The 26,326-nt window shown below is 37.0% G+C and overlaps 3 protein-coding genes across 3 annotated transcripts in view; all 3 read left to right on the top strand.

Annotated features, from left to right (window-relative positions):
* The first annotated feature begins 137 nt into the window (after positions 1-137).
* Positions 138-5,984, top strand: LOC149051513 (uncharacterized). The gene is made up of 5 exons (XM_089214393.1): positions 138-486; positions 3,395-3,424; positions 4,156-4,523; positions 4,981-5,170; positions 5,728-5,984. The coding sequence occupies exons 1-5, from the start codon at positions 405-407 to the stop codon at positions 5,982-5,984; spliced, it is 927 nt and encodes a 308-aa protein (XP_089070519.1). The 5' UTR covers positions 138-404.
* Positions 5,985-9,896: 3,912 nt separating this feature from the next.
* LOC149051512 (adhesion G protein-coupled receptor D1-like) lies at positions 9,897-13,442 on the top strand. The gene is made up of 7 exons (XM_089185324.1): positions 9,897-9,956; positions 10,086-10,170; positions 10,320-10,386; positions 10,879-10,961; positions 11,792-11,912; positions 12,887-12,928; positions 13,107-13,442. The coding sequence occupies exons 1-7, from the start codon at positions 9,929-9,931 to the stop codon at positions 13,278-13,280; spliced, it is 600 nt and encodes a 199-aa protein (XP_089041450.1). The 5' UTR covers positions 9,897-9,928; the 3' UTR covers positions 13,281-13,442.
* A 3,132-nt stretch (positions 13,443-16,574) lies between these two features.
* LOC149051511 (adhesion G protein-coupled receptor L4-like) overlaps positions 16,575-26,326 on the top strand; it is a 10,433-nt gene continuing 681 nt past the window's right edge. The window contains exons 1-16 of the mRNA XM_089186832.1: positions 16,575-16,941; positions 19,446-19,475; positions 20,188-20,555; positions 20,986-21,175; positions 21,797-21,901; positions 22,256-22,343; positions 22,598-22,676; positions 23,056-23,102; positions 23,830-23,959; positions 24,091-24,185; positions 24,385-24,487; positions 24,568-24,718; positions 24,864-24,948; positions 25,214-25,280; positions 25,720-25,802; positions 25,925-26,326. The exon at positions 25,925-26,326 is cut by the window's right edge and continues 681 nt beyond it. Coding sequence (XP_089042958.1) covers positions 16,860-16,941; positions 19,446-19,475; positions 20,188-20,555; positions 20,986-21,175; positions 21,797-21,901; positions 22,256-22,343; positions 22,598-22,676; positions 23,056-23,102; positions 23,830-23,959; positions 24,091-24,185; positions 24,385-24,487; positions 24,568-24,718; positions 24,864-24,948; positions 25,214-25,280; positions 25,720-25,802; positions 25,925-26,054 — 1,833 coding nt within the window. The 5' untranslated portion in view covers positions 16,575-16,859 and the 3' untranslated portion in view covers positions 26,055-26,326. The remainder of the gene's footprint in view (positions 16,942-19,445; positions 19,476-20,187; positions 20,556-20,985; positions 21,176-21,796; positions 21,902-22,255; positions 22,344-22,597; positions 22,677-23,055; positions 23,103-23,829; positions 23,960-24,090; positions 24,186-24,384; positions 24,488-24,567; positions 24,719-24,863; positions 24,949-25,213; positions 25,281-25,719; positions 25,803-25,924) is intronic.

Genomic DNA, 26,326 nt, shown 5'->3' with positions numbered 1-26,326 from the left:
TTGAAAACTGTTTTGTCGGTATTAAGGGGAGTTTATGTGGAGAAGAGTACCCAGGGTGAAAAAGATTTCGGTTCCTCTTTAACCAACACAATAAAAAAACGTTCGCTTTGAGCAATTTTTAATTCACAGCCACCTGCTACCTACTTGTGATTTGCATGACACTTTCGTATTAGTATTTTCGTATTTATATTGCCTCAATTTAAAATGCAAATACGGACCCAGCTAGTCAATTTAGTGCCAACAAACCCAAGGAATAATGTGTTAGAAACTCACTCCTAGTTTGGTCTCTGCTTTCTTCCTTGTTCGCTCAAGATCTAACGTATCTTTGTGTCCAACATCTGCCCAAAGCCACTGAACAAAGACCAATACCTTCATCGCTGTTTCACGAGACGGTGATCTCAAAAATGCCGAATTCATATCTGAAAGTTCGAAAGGAAACTTTGGCCAAAATGTTCTGGAGAATGATTTTTTTTGCACTAATGGTTGGTGAGTATGAAAAAGTAATATAGAAACCTTTAAATGCGTAAACTTTAAAAAACTCGATATGTTTAGTAGCGCGGCTATTGGTTGTATGTTGTACTTTCAATTTCGCTTGCTTTTTGACGGAGCTCTTCGAAAATAATTGTCGTTTTGTCCAGTTCGGGACAGACAAATGCAGTTAAAACAAACAAATTCTAATTCGCTAAGCACTGAGGTGTCATTTGTAATAAAAATAATAATAATAATAATAATAATAATAATAATATAATATACAGTATTTATGGAGCGCTAATTCCCAATGGTCCAAAAGCGCTTTACATAATAAAGATAACAAAATCCTAAACCTACAAAACTACATTGTCATTCTATAAAATTCCCAATGGTCCAAAAGCGCTTTACATAATAAAAATAAGAACAAAATCCTAAAAATAAGATCAGAATAAAGAAATAAGATAAGAATAAGTAATAAGATCGATATCCCAAGCTAACAGTGTTCGACAACGGGAGACGTCCTGACGCTCTTCACGTAACATGAGGCTTTGTTTTTATATATGAAACAAACTTGGAATAGCAGACTTCCTATATTTATTTTCTCAAAGTAGGTTATGTGGTAATTCTCTTAAGAGTTAATGTCAGCATGCATCAAACAAACAGCGGCAAGTCGCCCAAATTCGTTTTCTCTCCTACTTTCAAAACAAAAACAGTTTTAACAATGACCGATATGACACAATCTACTGAGCTTCAAGCTTTTATAAGAAAAAAAGGATGGTTATGAAGTTCCTGTAAAAATTTCCTTGTGTATTTGTGTTGTTTTATCGTGAGACGAACTCAAAGTCCGGCAAAATTTACTTGATAGCGACTATGAAATATGCATAGTGCGCCTACTTGTCGCCACCGTTAACTGGCATAAGTCATTACAATGTGCAAAAACATCTAACATAACACTCTTACCTTGTTTATTTATGGTTCTATTAACTGTTGCGACGATAAAGTTACATCACTCAATTAGCAATGTGAAATAAATCTGTCGCGGCACTGCGCTGTGTCTTTGTAAAAACTCAAAAAAGGTCACTTTAAAAACAGATTCTACTTGAGACGAATTATCTTCGATTCCAAATGAAGTCGATCTCCATGTAAATTCATTTATTGACAGCATATACTCTCGCATCTCATAACAGTTGCCGCAAGAGCACCACTCGCAGTTTACAAGACGTCAGCGCTTGCATATTTCTCCTTTTATCTTTTCCCGAGGTGCTTCGTTAACAGCGATTTCTTTTTCTCCCGAAGAAGAGCCACTTTACGGCTAAAACGTGATTGGCCGTATTACAACGTCTGAATTAAGATCCATGTCGAGATTTGGGTCGTTTAGCTCTCCTCACCGCTGTTTTCTTAGTTTTTTTTTTTTTTTTTATCCTCCTTAGTCGAGATTACCAGCTTGGCCATTGCTACGTCATAACTACTTCATAACAAAGATGGTGGATTTACATTTTAAAATCTGAATTCTTTTTTTTTTTTTTTAATTTATTTTTTTAACTTGATTTCAGGCAACAAAGCCACAAAGCAAGTCAGGAACTTTTGATTTAGGCAAACTTCTTTTAGTTTGTATAGCACTTTCCTTTTAAAATATCAATGAAATAATAATAATAATAATAAAAAAAGATAACAGCTATTTTTCTAAAACAGAACTGAGCAGTTTATCAAACATTCTGTCTGTTTGTTGGAAACAAATGATATCTATTCATCCGTCCGTTCATTCGTCCTTTAAGTATAAATTCATGGTTTTCTTTCTCCTTTTTGGGGAAGGGATGTCAGGTGGTTCAATTTTTCTTTTCTCTTTCATTTGCCTATTTTTTTAAAAGTAATTTACCAATTCATATCACCTTTACTGTTTTAATTATGATATAAAAAAGAACCTATTTTATCAAAGCATTTCTGTCAATCACCGAATCTCTGTTCTATGCATTGACAAAATACGTATAGACATGGACTATGGCTTCATGTGCCTCATGTCTTCTGAAATAATGAGTTTTTCATTGTATGCAGTTATTTTAGTGGTTTCTCGCAACTTCCTTGAGGAATTTTTTTGTATCTGGAATTGTCGATGGCATCCCGCGTTCCTTCATATAAAAGGCTAAAAGCCACTGAGCGAACGAAAGGGATTTTGCTTCAAAAGCCACCTTCAACCTGTGGGATGACAGGAAGTCTCAGCAAAAAGGTCCAACTAAAAGCCAATTTGCAAAGATTTTGTTGCATCAGAGCGTCGACGAACTTCGCGCGAGGTGCAGGTCACGAGAAGTAAATGACGAGTTAAAAAGTATAGACGGGCTTCCAGGACTCCTGCCATCCAGAAGCGATTTTAAATTTTTTGGAGTAGTTCTGACCAGGATATGTTTTAACGACTTTTCTTTGCGATGTAATTCAGTGCGTTGTTTTTGAATGAGATGTCATTTTCCCATCCAGTTCTTGCCGGAGGATATTGCGTCATAAATAGCAATACTTTTTTCTGTGTCCTATTGCCTTTGTTTTTCGATGGCCCTTCTCTAGCAAGCCTGACATAAATCTCTCCACATCTTCGTCAAGTTTCCTCCGTTCCCCATTTTAAAGCATATTTTGACACGTGGAGGGTGTCGGATTTGTTCTTAGGATACGTGACGCTTCTCCTTCTATGAATCCTTCCTATACGACTGGTAAAGCACGACCCTTGTAAGACGACAAGAGTAATACAAACGATTTTACCCAGTTGCCCTCATATGGTTGACTAAGAAGTCCCACTTCTCCATTAGATGCCTTATTATCTATGCAACTATCTTGCTATTGATTCCCGTCCCCCCCCCCCCTTCCCCAGCCCTCACCCCTTGTTTTGGTATGGCTGTGAACTGGGGAATGATATATTTTTATTTTGTCTCTTTTACAGCTGGTATGACCATTCCGACTTCAGTACTAGGTATGTTTTGTCTTGGCGAAAAAAAAAACAAACAAACAAACAAACAAAAAACAGGAAATAGAAATTATAAAGGTTAAAAATTGTTCGACTAATTAACCCCTGTCGTCAGAGGTTAAACAATAAATTATCTGTTGTTAAATAAATCTAAAATAGCGACCTATTCCAAAAGATCACTAATATGTCATTGCTTGTAGTTGTCCAAAAGAGGAGGAAAAGCAAAAAAAAGGGAGTTGTGGCCTAGAAACGTTAGAAAGTACCATGTTACTCAAAGCGGGACCCATCCTAAACAATTAGGAAAAAGTTAAGAAAAAAAAACTGAGGGTTCTGAACATCCTAATAATCTTTTTTTTTTATTTTTATTATTATTATTATTTTATACAAACTCTCGATACCAACCACTCACCACTTTGTTCAACGAATGGAAAGTGAGAAGCGAGAAACTGATACTAAGGAAAACAAAAAAACGAAAAACAAAAACAAGGAAAACAGACCTTTACCCAAACAAACACAAACCGAAACTGCAATGCGTTATTTACCGGGTGGGAAAAGCAGCTGGGGTTGAATTCGAGCGGTAAAAGGATAAAGAATCAAGTGGAAAAAAAAAAGACAAGCAAGTAATATGCTTATAAAAATAAATAAATCGATAAAAAATATAAACAGTATGTGTGTGAACGAAGAACAGTATTTACAATGCAAAATGTCTCTTACTAATGTTTACGAATCTAACGCAGATGGGCATTGCTCACACCCTAATGATACACTCGCGCCCTCAGAGCTGAACTGCTCGGACTGTCAGCAACATCGTGATAAAATGCGTCAGTACTGGCATAGGATGGAATGCGACAATAAGACACCTAAGTCTATTGACAAAACCTGCTGCAGCTCTTGGTGTAGGCAGTTGGCCTCTTTGTTCAGTCAGACGTCTTCCTGGAGAGATCACTGTTTTAAAATGTGGGGGTGCAGAAAAAATGAAAAAACTCGCATGCAGTTTTCTATTATATTGACAAATACAACAGACTCGTCGTATTTGGGCAGAATCCAAGTGAAACAATGCTGGAAACTGAATTTTCCTGCCATTAGGCTGACACCATTGAGCGAGGTAGGTGTATTTTATTTTTTTGTAACATTTGTAGTGCCTATTGTTATTGGTCCTTTAATTCTCCCCCTTTAGACACTGTAGAAACCAATTCCCCTCATAACCACAGTCCGCGTAGCTATCGATATAAGTTCGACTTTCACGCGGATAATGCAAAGCTAGAAATGTAATTGCGAGTACGTTCTTTCTTATGTTATCAGTATTTCCTATGTTATTTATAATCTTGTAATCAGTCGTTTTATTTTTAATGTATGACAGTATGTTCGTAACACTTTACCTAGAAACCACCGGCGATGACGTGTAAATAGAAGAGCTCGATCGAATCGTCAGGAAATTAAACTCCTCTTAAGTTTATTGGTTAAAGAAAGCTCAATTTTCCAGATTGTGTAACCCATGAATTTATTAATTCCTTTAAGAGCTAGGCTACTGAAGGTTTTGTCTAATCCAACTACTAACTCAGTCCCCAGGCAAGAAACTTGTCGACACCATCCTAAAAGAAGTGACAAACTCTCCTGGAAATAAAGTAACTAAAAAAAATATGGAACGCACTTTCCTCACTGTTACTGATTTGGAGAAAGTCATCGGAAATTATGCTAAAAATCGCCTTAATCAAACCGTACCTGAGATTGACATCCGTGGTGAACATGCAGGTGAGTAGATCCTAAAAGCTGATTTGGAAGTTTTCTTGATTTCTAATTCGGAGTTCAGGATGAATACATGCATCATTCGTGGCGTATTTTAGAAACATCTGCTAACGCTACAACTTTTTAAACGTTTTGTGAGGTATGAAACGCCTTGGACCTCTTTTATGGCAGTTTATATCAGCAGATTCCTATCGCTCATCAGTTATCTCCACTTCCCAAGAATTCTTTCTATTTTCCATGTGTTCTTCAATATCGTCATGGTCAAGAATAAGCTATGAGGGAGTGAAAAAAAAATGAATAGGACGAATAAATAAATTAAGAAAATGAAAAACCCTTCGAATATATGTTAGTAACAATGATCACTAGCACTTTATGTGACATTTGAATCGAGAACGCTCCTTTGAATGATGATCCTTGCAAACTACTTGCATTTACTACCTATAAGTGATGGTTCCTCAGCCTTTTTGTCCCAAAACTTTTGAGGCCGACAATTTGTGACTGTTACGAAAGCATCTGAATTTATTTTGGCCCTCACTTAAAATAAGTCGCTGTTTTGCTGTTAGATATATTGGTCAGGAAGATTTTCCACGAAAATGAGACTGGAGTTCAATTTGAGGATGATAAAGGAGAAAACTACGTCAGCCTTCCTGTTACAGGCTTCGATAAAGGTTGGAGAGCTGTATTTTTCACTTTTTTAGATAATGATATATCTTTTCGTCGTATTATTCAAATTATTTTAGCGATTGTAAGTGTTCTTGGTCATAGGGGGGCTGGGTTTCAAGTACTAAAGAAAATTCTAGCTGAATGGCTGATATCTTAATCCAGTTGTATCGATTTTCTTTTATTAGCTTATGTCTCCTTTGGTCGAGGTTTTTTATTCTTGTTACAAAATTGAGCATACCAATGAAACATACCAATAAACGCACAGGGTCTTTAAACCGTGACAACTTGTTCTTTTTTTGTATCAAAGTTCACACGGCAACTACTAGGTGGACAATCAGACATGGTTTGATGCTACTCTGGTTTACAAATTCAATGGATGTAACCGAAGAAGTTACAATTCATAGACCCAACATTTCAACACTCCTGTCCAAAGCCTTCATCAGGGGTGATCTAAGCGCTGCGACAAGAGGTCCTTTTATATGATCACTAATTAGCTGCTTTTTCTCCGAAGAGGTGTAAATAGGCGTTAGGAAGTAAGCCGCCATCATCACGATTTAAGGAGTGTGAGCGGAGTTAATATGCAAAGTTTCCAAACAAAGGCCTGTGTGCTCCGATAAAGCTTACTGTTCTTTTTTGTAAAAGAAAATCACTTTTTGACGCTCTTTCAAACGTGTACCAAACTGACGTTTGGTCTGTCCGATGTATTTGTTATCACAGTCATTGCAAGGAATAGAATAAATGGCGTCGGTTCGTCTGAACAGGTTTTTGAGCAACTTCAACGCTGTGGTTGTTAAAAATTCTCTCGATGGATTCCGTAACACCTGAATGTAAGGGATAACAGCAAAACCAGTCGCTGGTTCCCTTTCATCAGGAGTGCTACTAGTTGTAAATGGTTTATTGAAGTTACGGAGAAAGGTTTTTGGATAGCCATTTGCCTTTAGGACATTAAAAACATATTTCCTCTCCATCGTCGAGTGACGATGGTAGACAGCCAGCCCTCCTGAGCAAAGTTTTGGCTACAGAATTTTTATGGCAAATAAGGTAGTGAGAAAAAAAGAAAAAAAAAAGCTTGTAAGATTAGTGACTGTACGTAAAAAATGTTATACGGCAACGAAGGCTTATGTCCACGTTTTTATGGCTTACTTAAAATTCATAAACCGGGAATTCCTTTGAGACCCATTGTCTCTTTTGTTAGTTTTTCGACTTATGCAATTTCTGGTTATCTTGCGAGAATTTTGTTGCCTGTTGTTGGGAATACTGATCACACTGTCAAAAATGTCTGCGAATTTGCGGATTTCATAAGAGATAATACTCTTAACGCTTGTGAAGAATTAGTATCTTTCGACGTTGTCTCTCTCTTCACTAAAATCGCAGTTGATCTTGCCGTTAAGGTTGCGGAGGAGAGACTCAAAGAACATGCTTCCATAGGACAAATAACTTCTTTGCCTGTAGATCTGCTGTCATCATCTGCTGTCATCATCTGCTGTCTTTTTGCCTCAAAACCCCGCAATTTGCGTACAAGGGCATCTACTATCATCTATCCATCCAATTCACCCTTGAGCGTGAAAAGGATAGACATTTGCCCTCTCTTGTTTTTTAAATGTGTCCGGAGGGATTCAGGGTACTTTAGAGACAAATGTCTACCGTAAACCTACCCACACTGACTGACAAATACCTCGCTTTCGATTCTCACCACCCTATCTGCCATAAAGTAGTCTTCGGTTACATTCATTAAATCTGTAAACCAGAGTAGCATCAAACCATATATTATTGTCCTTTTTTCTCAATATTATCGTAGTTTTACAATTGTTTCCATTATTACATCTTAGGATCAGTTGTACTTTGTGTCATTTACAAAGATCTCCATGAAGTATTCCTAACAGGCCAGACCGACTCTGTTCGTGTCGATAAAATCAGGTTTGCTAAAGTATTGCATATAATATCTTTCATCTCAAATAAATCTCTTTTGGTATGCTGATAACCTACATACGGCATAAGAGAATTTTTCTGGACTTCAATTTGAATTTCTCGTTTGTTTCTGTTTCTTTTGTCTTCATTTTGTTTTTCTACCTTTTTATTAATTTATCTTTTTGTCTTTTGATTGTTTTTCTTTTTTTCTGTTGTTGTTGCTGTTTTTTTTAACTATTGCTTTGTTTGTTTATCTATTGGGTATTAAATAGTAATATCTTGTCTGCAACGATATGGCCGAGGAACAACACTTTCAGAAAGGATGTTACGTTAAGATTTAGAAACCTTGCGGTAAGTTACAATTAATCAAGAAGAGCTGCATCTGTATTCGTAACTATGAAATAGAGTTTGAACAGGGCTAGTATTTCTGGAAAATTTAGATAAAATTTTTCAATTTAACCTTCCCTTATGCATCCCTCTGTTCCATTTTGGTCTTGCTATATTTTTTTTTATATTTTTTTTGTTTGTTTTTGTTTTGTTGTTGTTGTTGCTTGTCGTTGCATATACTACTGATTTGGTTTTTTTTCTCTTCTTTTTGCGTGTATGTTTTTGTGACTTTTGTGGTTGCGTTTTCTTTTTTTTGAAGAAAAAGATAAAAAGAAAATGATCCTTATCTCAGATTCGAGTGAGTCTAGTCGCTTCACTTGGAGCAGGTCAAATGATCTTCCTAACCTGAAGTGGTGCTGTTGAGAACAAGGTGAGATGTTATATCAAACGAGAAGAGAGGAATCTCTTTCAGTAAATCTTTACGACTTTCAATCAACTCTTAACTCAACTTTTTAATTCCTGTGCAGTCTGCCTGTGTTACAGTAGCAGCTTTTGTGCAATATTTCCTAATGGCCGCTTTCTGCTGGATGTTGATAGGGGCAGTTTATCTCTACCTGTTTTGTGAAGTTTATATGAAATAATTCATATTTGTACTGCGGTTTTAGATGAAAGTGAAATGTGATCATCGCAGTAAATTTTCCAATTTAAGCAATTAGAAAGAAGAAGCCTGAAAAAAATCAGGACTTCAACGGGATTCGAACCCGTGACCTCCGCGATACCGGTGCGATGCTCTACCAACTGAGCTATGAAGCCACACATTGGGAGCGAGGTCAATTTATTGACTTCATATCTTCCCGTGCAATGAAATGATGTGAAGTTTATATGAAATAATTCATATTTGTACTGCGGTTTTAGATGAAAGTGAAATGTGATCATCGCAGTAAATTTTCCAATTTAAGCAATTGGAAAGAAGAAGCCTGAAAAAAAAAAAAAAAAAAAAAAAAAAGGCTTCAGGCTTCTTCTTTCCAATTGCTTAAATTGGAAAATTTACTGCGATGATCACATTTCACTTTCATCTAAAACCGCAGTACAAATATGAATTATTTCATATAAACTTCACATCATTTCACTGCACGGGAAGATATGAAGTCAATAAATTGACCTCGCTCCCAATGTGTGGCTTCATAGCTCAGTTGGTAGAGCATCGCACCGGTATCGCGGAGGTCACGGGTTCGAATCCCGTTGAAGTCCTGATTTTTTTCAGGCTTCTTCTTTCCAATTGCTTAAATTGGAAAATTTACTGCGATGATCACATTTCACTTTCATCTAAAACCGCAGTACAAATATGAATTATTTCATATAAACTTCACATCATTTCACTGCACGGGAAGATATGAAGTCAATAAATTGACCTCGCTCCCAATGTGTGGCTTCATAGCTCAGTTGGTAGAGCATCGCACCGGTATCGCGGAGGTCACGGGTTCGAATCCCGTTGAAGTCCTGATTTTTTTCAGGCTTCTTCTTTCCAATTGCTTAAATTGGAAAATTTACTGCGATGATCACATTTCACTTTCATCTAAAACCGCAGTACAAATATGAATTATTTCATATAAACTTCACATCATTTCACTGCACGGGAAGATATGTAGTCAATAAATTGACCTCGCTCCCAATGTGTGGCTTCATAGCTCAGTTGGTAGAGCATCGCACCGGTATCGCGGAGGTCACGGGTTCGAATCCCGTTGAAGTCCTGATTTTTTTCAGGCTTCTTCTTTCCAATTGCTTAAATTGGAAAATTTACTGCGATGATCACATTTCACTTTCCTCTACCTGTTTGTTGTAAAAGTTTACAATATCAGCGACAAGATGAAGGTTTCTCATGGATTTTCATGGGGTAACTATGAAATAAAAAACCCATTCTCTCTTTAATGATCTTTTGAAAAGTAAAAGATGAACATTGCCATCAGCTAGACATCACTATCATCATTTGACTCTGTTATCACTTCGTATCTCGAATCCACAGGTCTACCCGCTCTCGTGGTTTCCACATCGCTGAGCATTGCAGCAGGAACCGGGTCAGGGATTAAAAGCTATGTCAGTGAGAAATTGTAAGAAATAAATGTTGTTGTTGTTTTGTTATTTATTTGTTGTTTTTAGTTGTTATCAAACCCAGCCTGGAGGGTCCTGCGTACATGCATGCGCAAAAAAAAATTAATTGATCCTTTATCAAAGTTTCGCGTAATTAATTTTTATTCAGCTGCTGGATGTCATCCACTAACGGCATGATCTGGATATTTGTTGTATTCGTTGTGCTGATTGAGTTGGTATGTTGAATTCTTAAAGTTTTTCCTTTTTATCCTTCACACTTTGCCTTCAGTTATCATTGTTTTGTGAGCATTTTTCTCGCCGCCTTTTTAAACCTCTTTGACTCTGTTCAATAGTTTTCAACGAAACATGAAGTATATATAATTTTTCTTGAGGTGACCCTTATGTTGGGAGATGCCGTCAGCGGTTACCGTGCAAGATTTTTAGGTTGAATATCCTGATTCGCGTCTCTACCAGGTTGTTGTGTTGTGTTGTTGGGCAAAACATTTTGCGTTCACAATGCTTTTCGCCCTCTCCTCCCAGCTGTATAAATGTTTTCTGACGAATGGTGAAAGAAACCTGAGAAATGTCTTGCGGAATGGTGGGGAGAGGGAAAGGTTTGGGGGAAACTTTTGACCACCATCCACTAAGACCGCTAGGACCACTTAGCTCAAGTGCGAACTCCTGTTTTCCTTTGAATAGTTATGCATGGTGTAATCACTTTTTTTCAGTTAAACACATTGATACTGGTGCGAGTTATCAAGGAGATGATGATCATGCAGCATGCAAAAGACAAAAACAGAGAACAAATAAGGTAAGTATTTCAGCGGCGCCAGTGGTAGATTTATATAAGCCATTAGCCTCATACTTTGTTGTCTTATACGGATAATGCCAACTCACAACAATGGTAAGAATAAGTCTGTAAGAAAACTTTCAACCCTTCTTCAAATTTTACAGGCAGTTAGGCCCTCAGGGGGGATGCACAAAAATGCCCTTTTTGAAGGTCTCAGCACTCTTTTTGCCATAGTAACAACGGCTGCTTGTTCGAGGCCTGGGGCCTCATTTTCATACAAAAACGTCGCAAAAAAAAAAGTGAAATGTTTATTTCTCTATCTCAAGCTAAGTACAACATTACAAGTTGGCACTTCTATTATTGAAAGTGACATGTGGGTAAATTTCTCTAAAAGTACACTGATTATGGAACTGAAACTAGCCAACTAGCTGGTTATAATATTGTAGTTTTAAATATGGAAAAATGTTTCTGCGGGCCTGCCTCTACTTTCCATAGGGGCAATCAAAAATCAGATATTTTATAATTTGGCGATAATGTTACTATGTATAGTAGAAGTGCCAACTTGTAATGTTTTATTTAGTTTGAGATAGAAAAATAATCATTTCACTCTTTTTGCGATGTTTTTGTATGACAATGAGGCTTCAGGTCTCGAACAAGCAGTCGTTGTTGCCATGGCAACAAGAGTGCTGCGACCTTCAAAGAGAGCATTTTTGTGCATCTCCTCTGAGCGCCTAACCGCATGCAAAATTTGAAGGGGGTTGAAAATTTTCATTTCCCAAGATGTTTGATTCTTTCAGAGACTCGCTCGTAAAAGCAAATTCTCTTGATTTTCTTTTTTCGTGATTTTATAGGCTTGGTGTCAGGGCATGCGTGGTGATGATTCCTTTGCTTGGGATCACGTGGCTATTTGGTCTTCTGTCGCCCCTGCATAAAGCGTTTGCATACATTTTCACAATTTTCAACTCCACTCAGGTAAACTGAATACAGCTTTTAGTGAACGAAATCCGTGCTCATACGGTACCAAAGTAAAAGGGCGGTTGGTGGATTTAACTCTGATTGAGATATTTCTGTTTCAAGTATGCATCTTGACAAAGATTAAAGTCAGTGCTCAGAGTGCACCTCATCTCAGGGCACAGGTTCACCTAACCCATGTCTATTAAGAACTCGTCTCTCCTGACACAAAAATAACTCTCACATTATTTCATTAACTCATACTTGAAAAAACACACGTTACGCGGCTGATGAACTTTTGACAGTAACAGCATTCTTTAGAAAACAGTGTTTAACCCTTTAACTTCCAAGATATTATTAGTAATTCTCCTCACTGTCTGCTATACAATTCTTCTGATTTTACTTCTGAGAATTTGGTATTGGATCAGCTAATAATCCCGTAATTGATACTTTTCTTGGTTCTCATCAGTTGTCTTCTTGATTTTGTATTGATATTTTAAGGAGAATTTCTCTCTTGGTCACTCATGGGAATTGTAGGATTGAAAAAGAAAAAAAGGGAAAAACAGATCATGATTCTAAGATTTGTCTTTTAAAAAACGACCCTCTTTACAATTATATGAAAAAGTGAAACTCAGTTTTCCAGAGTCGATTTAGGACATGACAAGAGAACACTAACGGCCTCACAATCGAATACCTGATATGATAAAAGTTTTCTTGATCTAATTATATTCCTCTCAATATTCCTGAAGCGCGTGAAAAGTACCCCGTGAAGGCATGAAGTTGTACTACCCCTTCCTTACAAATTTACCAGGTGGTGAACTTAGTGTAACACAGAGACAAAGTAGAGAACTCATGCTTAATAGCAGTAAAGGTTTCGACATTTTTGCTACCCAGCAAAATTTAATCTTAAAAGGGTTGAGGTTGGAGGGCTTGGATGAAAGCGCTTTGAATCTACTAAAGGCGTTAACGTGATTTCCTGCATTTTGATTTAACAGGGCTTCTTGATATTTCTCCTTCACTGCGTGAGAAACTCAGAGGTATGCTATTAAATTTTATTAAGAAGTTTCTTTGTAATTTAGAACTTTGCTCAGATTTTTAACCCGAAAGCTTCCACTTTGAAATAAGAAATTCAATCAGTTCGATGGTTGTATTTATTCGAAGCACGTTTTGTTGTACAATTCTTAAGATCGTTTTGATATCAACTTATTCATACAGATTAGATCTCGCTTCAAGAGAAGGATCATTCGTGTCACCCCAACTGCAGTTGAAGTAACAAGCATAAAGCGAGCTTCTCAAGTACATGAAACCTCCATGGTGATATTGCCAAGGAAAATGAATGTCCAGCCTCGCAATAACCATGAAAGTGGCACTGAAATCTTTGAGATCTGAGTCGTCATCGAATTGTTGCTTCTTAGCTTAGAACTATGCATATCCTAAATTAAGTTCGTTAAAAAAAAAAAAAATTAGAACAAGCACAAATAACCCTCATAATGCTCATATAGCTTTCTATCGATCCGAAGATTAATAAAAGAACATCTCAATTCTCCTCAAGTCTCCTCCTTGTCGAAGAAATGAGCACTGGATACATTTGTGTTAAGAAGGTCTACATCTTACCAAAAGGAGAAAATATTATGCAGATCAATGGTAATCAAAATATCGTTACTCTCAGTAGAGGCCAGAATTGAAAAAAACAAAACAAAACACAACAACAAACAAACCAAAAAAACTATTCATAGTTTTTTCTTTCGGCAGTCGTTTTTACTTGCGTAATTGTTTCAGAATTTTTCTCCAGGGAGTGTTGTTTGAGAAATATCTCCCCGTGAACTCTAGGAGTGACCATTCTGATAAGCCTGTTTCTCCCAAAACACTCACTATAGCTTGAGATTTGAGCGTCAGACTATGAATTTTTGACAATAGAACCTAATCCATTCAAAAAGCTTTTCCGATTTGTCATGGGTCGAAAAAAAAAGACTTTATTCATTTCCTCATTTAAAAGTACACAATTAATAACATTTTGATGAGGAGCATGGTTGACAATGTCTCGATCGAATCTTTTCGCGGAATAACAGAAAGAAATCTCAAATAATCTCCATGTAAGCCTTTTATTGTCAACAAATAAGGAATCAACCCTCTTTACGTTTCATGATATCATTCTCATAAAATATATTAAAGTTCACATGGCAACCAGGTGGACAATCAGACATGGTTTGATGCTGCTCTGGTTTACAGATTTCATGAATGTAACCGAAGAAGTTGCAATTCATAGACCCAACGTTTCGATACTCCCGTCTAGTGCCTTAATTGAAGGCCTAAATGTAATAACTTTCCTAAATGTAATAAAGTCCTAAATATTATAACAGTTGGTCCTCAATGTAATAAGCCTCCAATGCAATCATTTAACATTTGTTGTTATAGCGAACATCCACATCCACCAATATTCATGTCACATTGCAGACTCGCTGATATTAACCAGCCTTTTTCTTTATTTTCTAGACTGAAGTCGATAAATATTGGCTGCAAACCATTACACTTATGAACAATTGGCATCAAATGACAGCTGGCAAACCAATGAGAACGCTGACCAATACATCTCCATGTATCACTGGCTCAGACTCTTCAGTACAATAGATTTTGAAAACTATGATAACGTTATTATTGTCTACTCAGTAATGGAATTAACAAGTCGTAAACCAAATTACAGACCTCGACGAGGGAGTCCACTGAGTTGTAGGTCGCACAATTGGCAGGCTCAGATATACATTTTTTTCTTTCTTTGGCCGAATAGACTTTGTTCTCATTCACATTTGTTTCCCAATTCGGACCTCGTGACAACACTTTAGAAAGCGATTACTTTCAAACCCTGGAATATCTTCATGAGTATATGAATATGAACAATATACTTTTCTCCCCAAGAGAACGCGATTTGGACAATTATGTCCCGCGCAAGAAAAAAAATTCGTGAAGCGGACTTACAAAGTTTGTAACTATTGGACAGTGTTAGCAACGAAGTCGCAAGAAGCGGCAGAAGCAGTCAAAACAAAGAAAAAATCAGACGACCCTCTTGGGTTTATCGTGTCGCACACACGGTGGCTTTCTTTCTCGGCTCTCAAAATAAACAATTCGTTCTTGATTTTTATTAAAGCAAAATATTTTTTCAATATCGTAAGTCCTTTATTGACCAAGTCAAGAGATTGTAAACTCTCTTGACCAAGCCTATTCGGTCGAGGTGGCTGAATATTAGCCTCGTTCTTTTTCTGCGTTTTTAAATGCAAAAATAGAACCCGGCCAGTATCCAGCCATCCTGACATTACGCTCGGTCAATAACTCATATGAACATATTTCATGCAGACCCATATAAATCTGGCAAGGGAACACAGAAAAAAAAATGCACTTCCGAGCCCGGAATTTGTCCAACGTTTAGGTCAGTGGACTTCCTCTTCTTTATAACTTGATTCATGAAGTGTTAACTCAGCACTGATCACGCAAGTATTTCTTCAAAATCTGTTGCACTAAGTAGTCTGAGCCAATGATATAAATAAAGGTATTGGTCGGCATGTCCGTTGTTTTGACGTCTGTTCATTGATACCAAAAGCACCTCAGTATGAGAGTTTGTGGCCAATACTTCTCGACTTACGTCTATAGCAAATGAAAAGACAAAAAAAATGAAACGAAACGAAACGAAACAACAACAACAAAATATATATATATATATATCTTTTTTTTTTAATTAAAATGACAATGAAAATAGTAGTGCATGTAATGGATGAATATGCGCCGTAATCATGGTTTGGAGACATCTGCTTTAATAATTACACGCAAGGATGACAGAAACACTTCTTCGTATGATTGAAGTGGGTAGTATTTCAAATTTTTTGCACAGAAGGACTTATTTAACCATTATTTTATGTAAAGTTGATAAGCGCCGCACGTCAAGATTATGAAGTTTTCTTTGGGAACACGAGGCCAAGACGCCTTATTGCAATGCTAAAATATGCGAGAATTTTCCATTAGTAGGTTTATGATTGAAGGCCTCGCAGACGTTTTCTGGTTTTCCTCTGTCTCCTTGACCTAATAATTCTCGTTTTGCCGGCATTAAAATGAGATGTTATATTTCCCTTTGATACCAATAGAGTAATGTTTAAAATCCTTGTTTTACATCCTTCAATTGCTATCCGCTGTCAGCTTAGCTAAGTTTTAGTCTCTCGGGAAAGTCTATATTCGTAAAACGCCACTTAGATAGCAGAGAAGGTATAATTCTTAAAGGTGTATTTGTTTCAGCTTTTTCGTCTTTCATTTAGGGATGCCAAAAAAAGGAAAATATTGTAATTAGATGAAGACTTAACACGAAAATTTCCCATGGTAGACATAATGAATCATTAAGTTGAAAATTTCCTCTTTAAACAGATAAAACTTTCTCAACCCCGTTTCAGTTCGTCATGCAAACTAGGAAATTCGGCCCAGTTTCCAATGAAGACAGCTAATGAGTTGAACACTCTTTGTTTTGTTTTAATGATCATTCATTACACGTCTCTCAGTTGCGATGTCAATAATACAAATACGTCAGTGTGTGCCCAACCTATGGGTGAATTACAGTTTTAAAAAATACCGGGAAAAAAACAGTGCTGCGACTCTTTGTCTTGTCATCCGCTATTTCAAATTAAGACAATAGCAGTTGCCACCTGCCACTTCTCAGTGGTTTCCGTGACACTTTCGTATACGAGATATAATTCTAGTCATGTCTTGGTATTAATATTGTCTGAATTTATAAAGAAAATAAGGACCCAGCTGGTCAATTTAGTGCCAACAAACCCAAGGAATAACGTGTTTAGAAACTCACGCCTAGTTTGGTCTCTGCTTTCTTCCTTGTTCGCTCAAGATCTAACGTATCTCTGTGTCTAACGTCTGCCCAACGTCACTGGACACAGACCAATACCTTCATCATTGTTTCACGAGACGGTGATCCTAAAAATGCCGAATTCATATCCTAAACTTCGAAAGAAAACTGTAGCTAAATTGTTCTGGAGAATGGTTTTTCTTGCACCAGCGGTTGGTGAGTATTAAAAAGTAATATAGTAACCTTTAAATATGTAAACTTTAAAAAAACTCTACGTGTTAAGAAGGCCTTTGGTTGCATGTTGTACAATCAATTGCGCTATTTTTCTCGACGGAGCTCTTTATAGCTCTCTTAAGAGCTTTTTAAAGAGAAAGTATGGTCTAGAAAATTTTATTTTTGTTGAAAGAACTTTTCCTCAGGAATTAGAATTCGTTTTGTCCAATTCGGAACGGAACTCAGACAAAAGCAGTTAAAACAAACAAATTCTACTTCGCCAAGCACTGAGGCGGCATTTATAATAAGATCGATATCATAAGCCAACAATGTTCGACAACGGGAGACTTCCTGACGCTCTTCGTGTAACATGAGGCTTTGTTTATATATATGAAACAAACCTAGAACGGCAGATATCCTATATTTATTTTCCCAAAGTAGCTCGTATGGTAATTTTCTTAAAGGTCTATTTGCAGTTAAATATTACGGTGAAGTTGGCCCTTCAAAAGATTACAACAACACTTTTAATAAAATAGCTGACAATAAACTGCCGTTGTCTTTCTTTTTCGGTTTGTATCAGGTTAACTTGCAAACAACTTAAGCGTTTTGTTTGCATGAGTTTTGTGAGAAAAAAAAAAAGTTTATTCTGTCGTTGCTTACTCATTTGACGGATAATCTCAAGTCTCTCATTTCTCACTTGGTGAAAGCCAACAAGGGCTGTTTTGAAAACATTGGCCAGTAAACACACGGGTCCAAATGATCCGTGCTCAGTAATACAAGGAAACCTGGTTCCTACAGTTTCAATAATAATTTACATCACAGAATTAGCGATGTAAAATAAATCCGTCGCCGGCGCTGCGCCGTTTTTTAGTAAAAACTAAAAAAAAAAAATGTCACTTTAGAAACAAGTATTTTATTTGAGAGGAATTAGTTATCTTCGATTCCAGATCGAGTTGATCATCAAGAGCAAGAGCACCATTCGCAATTTCCAAGACGTGAGCTCGTAGATGTTTCTCCTTTTATTTTTCACTGAGTTGCTTCGTCAATGGCGATTTCTTCTTCTTGTGAACACGAGCTATGTTAGGGCTAAAACATGATTGGACGTAATACAACGTCTGGAATAAGATCCATGTCGAGAATTGAGTCATTATTGCTCTCCTCGCTGCTGTTTTCTTATTTTTTTATCCTTCTTAGTCGAGATTACAAATCTTGACCATTGCTAAGTCATAACTACATCATAACAAATATGGCGGATTTAAACTTTAAAATCTCTAATTTTTTTAAATGTGATTTCAAGCAAGAAAAACACAGAGCAAGTCAGGAACATTTGATCAAGGGAAACTTTTTCTAGCCCGTGCTTTCCCTTTGAAATATGAATAATAAAAAAAAATAAATTAAAAAAAAAAAGATACCGAGAGAGTGACGTTTGATAACTCCAGATCAATCCACTTTACCTCTTCGCGACCAGAATCAGTTTGGAACTATTTTGGTTGAAATATTCGCGTGTATAGATCTGTCAAGCACCGATTATCTCTTCTATGCTTTGACAACATACGTATAGACGTGGACGATGGCTTTATGCGCTTCATGTCTTCTGAAATAAAGAAATTTTTTTTCTAGGCAGTCATTTTAGTGGTTTATCGCAATTTCCTTAAGGAATTTTTTTGTATCTGGAACTGTCGATGGCATCCCGCGTTCCTTCACATAAAAGGCTTAAAGCTACTGTGCGAACGAAAAGGACTTTTGCTCTGAAAGCCACCTTCAACCTGTGAAATGACAGGAAGTTTCGGCAAAAAGGTTCAACTAAGAGCCAACTTGCAGAGATTTTGCTGCATCAGAGCGTCGACAAACTTCGTGCAAGGTGCAGATCACAAGAAGCAAATGACGAATTAAAAAAGTATTGATGGGCCTGCAGGACTCCCGCCATTCGCATGCGGTTTTAAATTTTTGAGATTAGCTCTGACTAGGATATGTTTTAACGACTTTCCTTTGCGATGTGATTCAGTGCGTTGGTTTTGAATAAGATGCCATTTTCCCATCAGTATGTTCTTGTAGGAAGATATTGCGTCATAAATAGCAATACTTTTTTCTGTGTGCTATTGCCTTTGTTTTTTGATGGCACTTTCTCTAGCAGGCGTGACATATATCTCTTCACATCTTCGTCAAGTATCCATTCCCTTCTTTAAGCACATTTTGAAACTCTGTACGTTATTGCTACATGTGGAGGGTGTCGGATTTGTTCTTAGGATGCGTGACGCTTCTCCTTCCACGAATCCTTCCTTTAAGCACGACCCTTGCAAGGCTTTGAGTGTAATACGAACGATTTTACCCGCAGTTGCCCCTATATGGTTGACGAGGAAGTCCCACGTTTCCATTAGATATCTTATTATATAAGTATTTATCTCGCGATTGATTCCCCTAGCCCCCCCCCCCCCTTCCCCACCCCTCTCGTTGCGGTATGGCTGTGAATTGGGGAATTATATCTTTTGGTTTTGTCTCCATTACAGCTGGTACGGCCATGCCAACTTCAGCACAAGGTATGTATTGTCTTGGCGAAAAAAAAAGGGAAAAAGAAAATTATAAAGATTCAACACTGTTCAACTAGTTAACCTCTGCCGTCATGGGTTGAACAATAAATTATCTGTTGCTAAATAACTCTTAAGAAGCGACCTATTCCAAAACATCACTGATATGTTATTGCTCGTAATTGTCCAAAAGAGGGGGGAAAGCAAACGAAGGGAGATTTTGGCTTAGAAACCTTAGAAAGTAACATCTTAAGTAGCGGGACCCATCCTTAACAATTAAGAAAAATATTCAGAAAAAGATACTAAGGCTTCTGAACATCCAAATATATATATATATATATATTTTTTTTTTTATTATTTTTTATTTTTTTTATTATATTATACAAACTCTTGATACCAACCACTCACTTCTCCGTTCAGAGTGGAAAGTGAGAAGTGAGAAGTGGAAACTGATACAAACAAACAAACACCCACACCCACACAAACGCAAACCGAAACTGCAATGCGTTCCTTACCGGGTGGGAAAAGCAGCTAGGGTTGAATACGAGCAGTGAAACGATATTCGAGCAGTGGAAGGATGAAAAATCAAGAAAAAAAAAAGGTCAAGCAAATAATATACTCACAGAAAAAAAAATAAATTGAGAAAAAATACAAACAGTATGTTTATGAAGGAGATTTAAATGATTTAAAATGTCTCTGATTTATGTTTACGTTTATAACGCAGATGGATATTGCTCCTACCCTAATGATACACTCGCACCCTCAGAGCTGACCCGCTCGGACTATCAGGAAAATGTTCAAGAAATGCGTCGAATCTGGCATAGGATGAAATGTGGCAATGAGACACCTACATCTATTGACAGAGACTGTTGTATCTCTTGGTGTGAGCAGTTGACTTCTTTTTTCAGTCAGGCGTCTTCTTGGAAAGATCACTGTTTTAAAATGTGGGGATGCAGAATAAAAGAAAAAACTCGCAAGCAGTTTTCTGTGATATTGACAAATACAACCGACTCGTCGTATTTGGGCAGAATCCAAGTGAAAAAGTGCTCGAAACTGAATTTTACTGCCATCAAGCTAACACCATCAAGCGAGGTAGGTGTAATGCTTATTGTTGTTGGTCCTCCAATTCCACCCTTTAGAGAATGTCAAACCTATCCCCCTCCTGACCCCGGACCGCGTAGTTATCGATATAAGTTTGACTTTCACGCAGATCAAGCAAAGCTCGAAATGTAATCGCGAGCACTTTCTTTCTTAAGTTATCAGTATTTCCTGTGTTATTTATATTCTTGTACTCAGTTGTTCCGCATTATCTTCGTAACACTTTACTAAGAAACCACTCGCAATAGCTTGTAAATAGAAGAGTTCGATCGAGTCATCATAAAATTAAACTCCTCTTAAGTTTACTGCTGGTGCCTTGGTTAATGAAAGCTCAATTGTCCTCAGATTGTGTAACCCATGAATTTATTGATTCCTTTAAGAGCTAGGCTACTGAAAGTTTTGTCTAAACGAACCACTAACTCAGTCCCCAGGAAGGAAACTTGTTGACACCATTCTAAAAGAAGTGACGAACTCTTCTGGAAATAAAGTAACTCAAGAAGAAATGGAACGCACTTTCCTCACTGTCACTGATTTGGAGGAGTTCATCGGGAATTATGCCCAAAATCGCCTTAATCAAACCGTACCTAAGATTGACATCCGTGGTAAACATGCAGGTGAGTAGATCTTAAAAGCTGATTTGGAAGTTTTCTTGATTTCTAATTCGGAGTTCAGGATGAATACATGCATCATTCGTGGCAGATTTTCGAACCATTTGCAAACACTACTACTTATTCGACGTTTTGGGTGTAAACTTTGTCTGTAGCAACCCTTTATCGAATCATTTCGCGAGACATGAACTGTCTTGGACCTCTTTTAAGGCAGTTTATAACAGGAAATTCCTATCGCTCGTCAGTTATCTGCGATTCCAAAAACTCTTTCTATTTTGCATATGTTCTTTAAGATCGTCATAGTTATGAATAACTCATAAAAGAGGGGAAAAATGGATAAAATGAATAAATAAATTATGGAAATAAAAATAAGATACCATTTGAATTCACTGCAGTGATATGTTTTTTTAATTTAAAAATGGTGACCATCACTTTATCTGACAACTGAACAGAGAACACTCCTTTGACTGATGATCCTTGCAAACTACTTGCAGTTAATATGTTTCTAAGTGATGGTTTCCAGCATTTTAGTTTTAAAACTTTTGAGGACGATGACTTGAGACTGCTACGAAAGCATCTGCATTTATTTCGGCCCTAACTTAATATAAGTCACGGTTTTGAATTTAGATATTTTGGTCAGGAAGATTTTCCACAAAAATGAGACTGGAGTACAATTTGAGGATGATAAAGGAGAAAACTATGTCAGTGTCCCTGTTACAGGCTTGGATAACGGTTAGAGAGCTATATCTTTTCTTTGTTTGTTTTTTTTTTAAGCATAGAAAATAATGTATTTTTGTCGTATTATTCAAATTATTCTAGCGATTATCACTGTTATTGGTTAGAGGGGGGCTGGGTTTCAAGTTATAACAAACATTCAAACCGAATGGCTGATATCTTAATCCAGTTGCTTTCGTTTTCTTTTACCTGTTTATGTGTCCTTTGGTCGAAATAATTCACTCTTATTACAAAGTTGGGCATGCCAATGAAACACGCCGGTAAACTTGCAGGGTCTTTAAACCGTGATAACTTGTCCTTTTTTCGCAATATTCTCGTAGCATTAAAATTGTTCTCATTATTACATCTTAGGATCAGTTGTACTTTGTGTCATTTACAAAGATCTCCATGAGGTATTCCAAACAGGCCAGACTGACTCTGCTCCTGTAAATAAAATCAGGTTTGCTAAAACTTAGTATTACATTGTGTATCTTTCATCTCAAATAAGTCTGCTTTAGTGTGCTAATAACCTACATTATAGGCCATGTTCATAAGTTTCCTCGACCTCGACTTGGGTTTCTCGTTTATTTTAGTTTCTTTCGTCTTGATTCTGTTTTCCTGCCTTTTTATTAAATTTTCTTTGTTTATTTTGTCGGTCTGTTTGTTGGTTAAATTATTTTTCTTTCTTTTTTTTTCTCGTTTGTCTATCAACAGTAATATCCTGTCTGCAACGATATGGCCGAAGAACCACACTCTCAGGAAGAATGTTACGTTGAGATTTCGAAACCTAGCGGTAAGTTACAATTTATCAAGAAAGAGTTGCATCTGAATTCGTAACTTTATCTTTTGTTTTGATTTGATCTAATTTGTTTCTTCTTCTTCTTCTTCTTCTTCTTCTTCTTCTTCTTCTTATTCTTCTTCTTCTTCTTATTATTATTATTATTATTATAAATATTATCATCATCACTATTATCTTTACTATTATCATTTCTATTGCTATTATTATTAATAACATCATCATCGTATCAAGTCAAGGTCCTTTGTAAACAATATTTACATGTATCTAAAGTGATAAGGAGGGCTCTGAAAAATTCCGGCGAGAGCACTCTCACCTCCACATCAGCCATCGAGTCGCTGTACTAGGTAATAATAACGGTACTTCACGGTTTTAGGATGCACCGAACAGAAGCTGCGTGTTTTGGAATACTTCAAAAAACAGGTAAACAGCTTTCAATAAAATTAAGAGATCATAGCAGCTACGAACACTACTGTACTAGTAGTTGAAAATAGGACCTGAAAAAAATTCAGGCCCCTATGGGATTTCAACCCATGACCTCTGCGATACCAGTGCAGCGCTCTACCAACTGAGCTAACTAGCCAACTGAGAGCTGGCCAATGTGTTGGGTCCAAATAAACCATCCAATTGATGAATGATGATTTTAGATATATGAAATTCATATATTTGCACTGCGATCAAGAACGGAAATTAAGAGATCAACGCAGCTAAGAACACTACTGAACTGTTAGTTGAAAATTGTTGGTAGAGCGCTGCACCGGTGTCGCAGAGGTAATGGGTTCAAATCCCTTGCGGGCCTAACTTTTTTTTCAGGTCCTATTTTCTGGTACATCACATTGTGTGGTCACCTCTTACTCCTTTTTTTTATCCTTCTCAGGCTTCCGCGTGCTCAGCGGTCTATAAAGCTGGCAGTTGTTTTGTTTTTTTTTTTTGTTCATTTGGAATCTAAAGATCAGAGAAAATTTTAGATCATCAGACAACTTTCATTATCTCAACTTTCTGTGCCATTACACCACGATATGTTACGTAGATTCCTTCCTTTTTCTTATCTTATTTATCTCAAGATCATCCATCTATCGAGACATTTGGTATTAATGAACTAATTTCATTATTTCCTTCTGATTCTGAGAGTTTTCTGCTGTCATTCTAGCTGGTCAGAACAAGGGTGTCTCCTAACATCGAGAAACGGATTTTATACCGAGTGCAGCTGCAATCATTTGACTCACTTTGCAGTTCTTATGCAGTTAGACAGGGGAACCTGCAGTAATTTTTTAAGTAAGGTAGGAATATTGATAAGCATATACATATATTGATTCCAGAAGGAACTTAGACTAGACAGCATTGGGGTAAATGGTGTGTAGCCCTCTTCCGTTATCGGTATTGAATCACTGTTTTTGCATTCATTTTTAAGACTGACGAAACAGCGCTGGGAATTCTTACATATGTGGGCTTGTCTTTTTCTCTGGTTGGAATCACTTTAACAATCATCAGTTATGCTGTTCTTACGTAAGTACATGACATAGTTCCACCCAAGAATTCCAAAGCAAGCTGAACATGTAGACCAACAAGAGATTATATCAGTTTAAATGTGTAAAGTTTAGATTTATTTAAGCAGCCAAGTAGAATCATAAAAATATAATCAGGCTTTGTATAAAATGAGAATAGAACTGATGTAGAATAAAATAAATTGTTTATTTTTGATTAGAGACATGAGGGGACCTTTATCTCAGATTCGAGTGAGTCTAGTCGCTTCACTTGGTGCAGGTCAAATTATCTTCCTAACTGGAAGTGGTGCTGTCGAGAACAAGGTAAGAAGAGAAGAATCTCTTTCAGTAAATCTTTATGGCCTTAATCCAAATCTTAACTCAACTTTTTCATTCCTGTGCAGTCTGCCTGTGTTACAGTAGCAGCTTTTGTGCAATATTTCCTAATGGCCGCTTTCTGCTGGATGTTGATCGAGGGAGTTTATCTCTACTTGTTTGTTGTAAAAGTTTACAATATCAACGACAAGATGAAGGTTTCACATGGATTTTCATGGGGTAACTATGAATTAAAAACCCATTCTCTATTTGATAATCTTTTGAAAAGTAAGACATTAATTACCATGAACATTACCATCGCCATTATCATCTCAGATATCATCATCATTTGACTCTGTTGTCTCTTCGAATTTCGAATCCACAGGTCTACCCGCCGTCGTTGTTTCCATATCGCTGGGAATTGCAGCAGGAACCGGGACAGGGATTAAAAGCTATATCAGTGAAAATTTGTAAGAAGTGAATGATTTTTCCTCGTGTGATTTCCCTGTCACGAATCCTCGTTTTATGTTGTACTTTTTTGTATGTTTGTTTGCTTTTTTGGGGTTTAATTGATTGGTTTGTGTCTGCTGTTGTTGTTGTTTTGTTATTTCTTTGTTGCCTTTTATTACTAGTCATCAAACCCGATATGGAGGGTACTGCGTACATGCATGCGCAAAAAAATTATTAATTAATTGATAATTTATCAAAGTTTCGGATACTTCATTTTTTATTCAGCTGCTGGATGTCATCCTCTAACGGCATGATCTGGATATTTGTTGTATTCGTTGTACTGATCGAGTTGGTAGGTTAAATTCTTAAAATTTTTTCGTTTCCCTCTTTCACACTTTGCCTTCGGTTATCGTTGCATCGTAAGCATTTTTTTCGCTCACCGCTTTTTTAATCTAGACTCTAATCAATACGAAATCTGAAATATGTATGAAATATAAATTTTGCGTGAAGTGACCTTATTGTAGGAAGATCCCGTCTGCGGTTACCACGAAAGGCGAAACAGTTTGCGTTCACAATGCTTCTCTCCCTCTCCTCCCAGCTTTACGGATATTTACCAACCAATGGTCAAGAAAACCTGGGAAATGTCTGATGAGATGACGAGGAGGGGAAGGGTTCAACTTTTGACGAACATCCAATGAGGCCACTAGGAGAACTTAGCTCAAGTGCAAACTTCTCTTTCCTTTGTATGGTTAGATTGTTTTTTGTTTTGTCTCGTTTTCTTCTGTTCTCAGTTAAACACATTGATACTGCTGCGAGTTATCAAGGAGATGACAAACATGCAGCATGCAGAAGACAAAATCAGTGAACAAATAAGGTAAGTATTTTTGTGGCGTCAGTAGAAGATGCATCTAAGCCCTTAGCCTCTTACTTTGCTATATTATACGAATAATGCCAATTCACAACAAGTTGATTTTCTCTTTTTTCATGATTTTATAGACTTGGTGTCAGGGCATGCGTGTTGATGATTCCTTTGCTTGGGATCACGTGGCTATTTGGTCTTCTGACGCCCCTGCACAAAGCGTTTGCCTACATTTTCATAATGTTCAACTCCACTCAGGTAAACTAAATACACCTTTTAATGAATGAAATCCGTGCTCATACAGTATGAAGGTTAACGGGCGGTTGGTATATTCACCACTGATTTAAGAATGAATCTTGACAAAGGTAAAAGTCGGTGCTGAAAGTGCACCTCATTTCAGGGTACAAGTTCACCCAGCCAATGTCTCTCCTGACATAAAAACAACTTTCGAATTATCCCATAAAGACATACTTGGAAAACACACGCTACGTGGCTGATGAACTTTTAACAGTTACAGCGTTCTTTAGTAAACAGTGTTG

Source organism: Pocillopora damicornis, chromosome 1, assembly GCF_964200805.1.
Source record: "Pocillopora damicornis chromosome 1, jaPocDami1.2, whole genome shotgun sequence".
In the NCBI taxonomy this organism is placed as follows: domain Eukaryota; kingdom Metazoa; phylum Cnidaria; class Anthozoa; order Scleractinia; family Pocilloporidae; genus Pocillopora; species Pocillopora damicornis.
Note: the sequence above shows the minus strand (reverse complement) of the source record. Positions and strands in the feature narration are given on the sequence as shown.

Excerpts from the sequence above, each read along its gene's own strand:
- LOC149051513 (XM_089214393.1), top strand. The coding sequence starts at position 405 with ATGCCGAATTCATATCTGAAAGTTCGAAAGGAAACTTTGGCCAAAATG. Across the intron at positions 487-3,394 it reads TTTTTTTGCACTAATGGTTG|CTGGTATGACCATTCCGACT; the intron begins GTGAGTATGAAA and ends TCTCTTTTACAG. Across the intron at positions 5,171-5,727 it reads CATCCGTGGTGAACATGCAG|ATATATTGGTCAGGAAGATT; the intron begins GTGAGTAGATCC and ends TTTTGCTGTTAG.
- LOC149051512 (XM_089185324.1), top strand. The coding sequence starts at position 9,929 with ATGAAGGTTTCTCATGGATTTTCATGGG. Across the intron at positions 10,962-11,791 it reads AAAAACAGAGAACAAATAAG|GCTTGGTGTCAGGGCATGCG; the intron begins GTAAGTATTTCA and ends GTGATTTTATAG. Across the intron at positions 11,913-12,886 it reads CAATTTTCAACTCCACTCAG|GGCTTCTTGATATTTCTCCT; the intron begins GTAAACTGAATA and ends TTGATTTAACAG.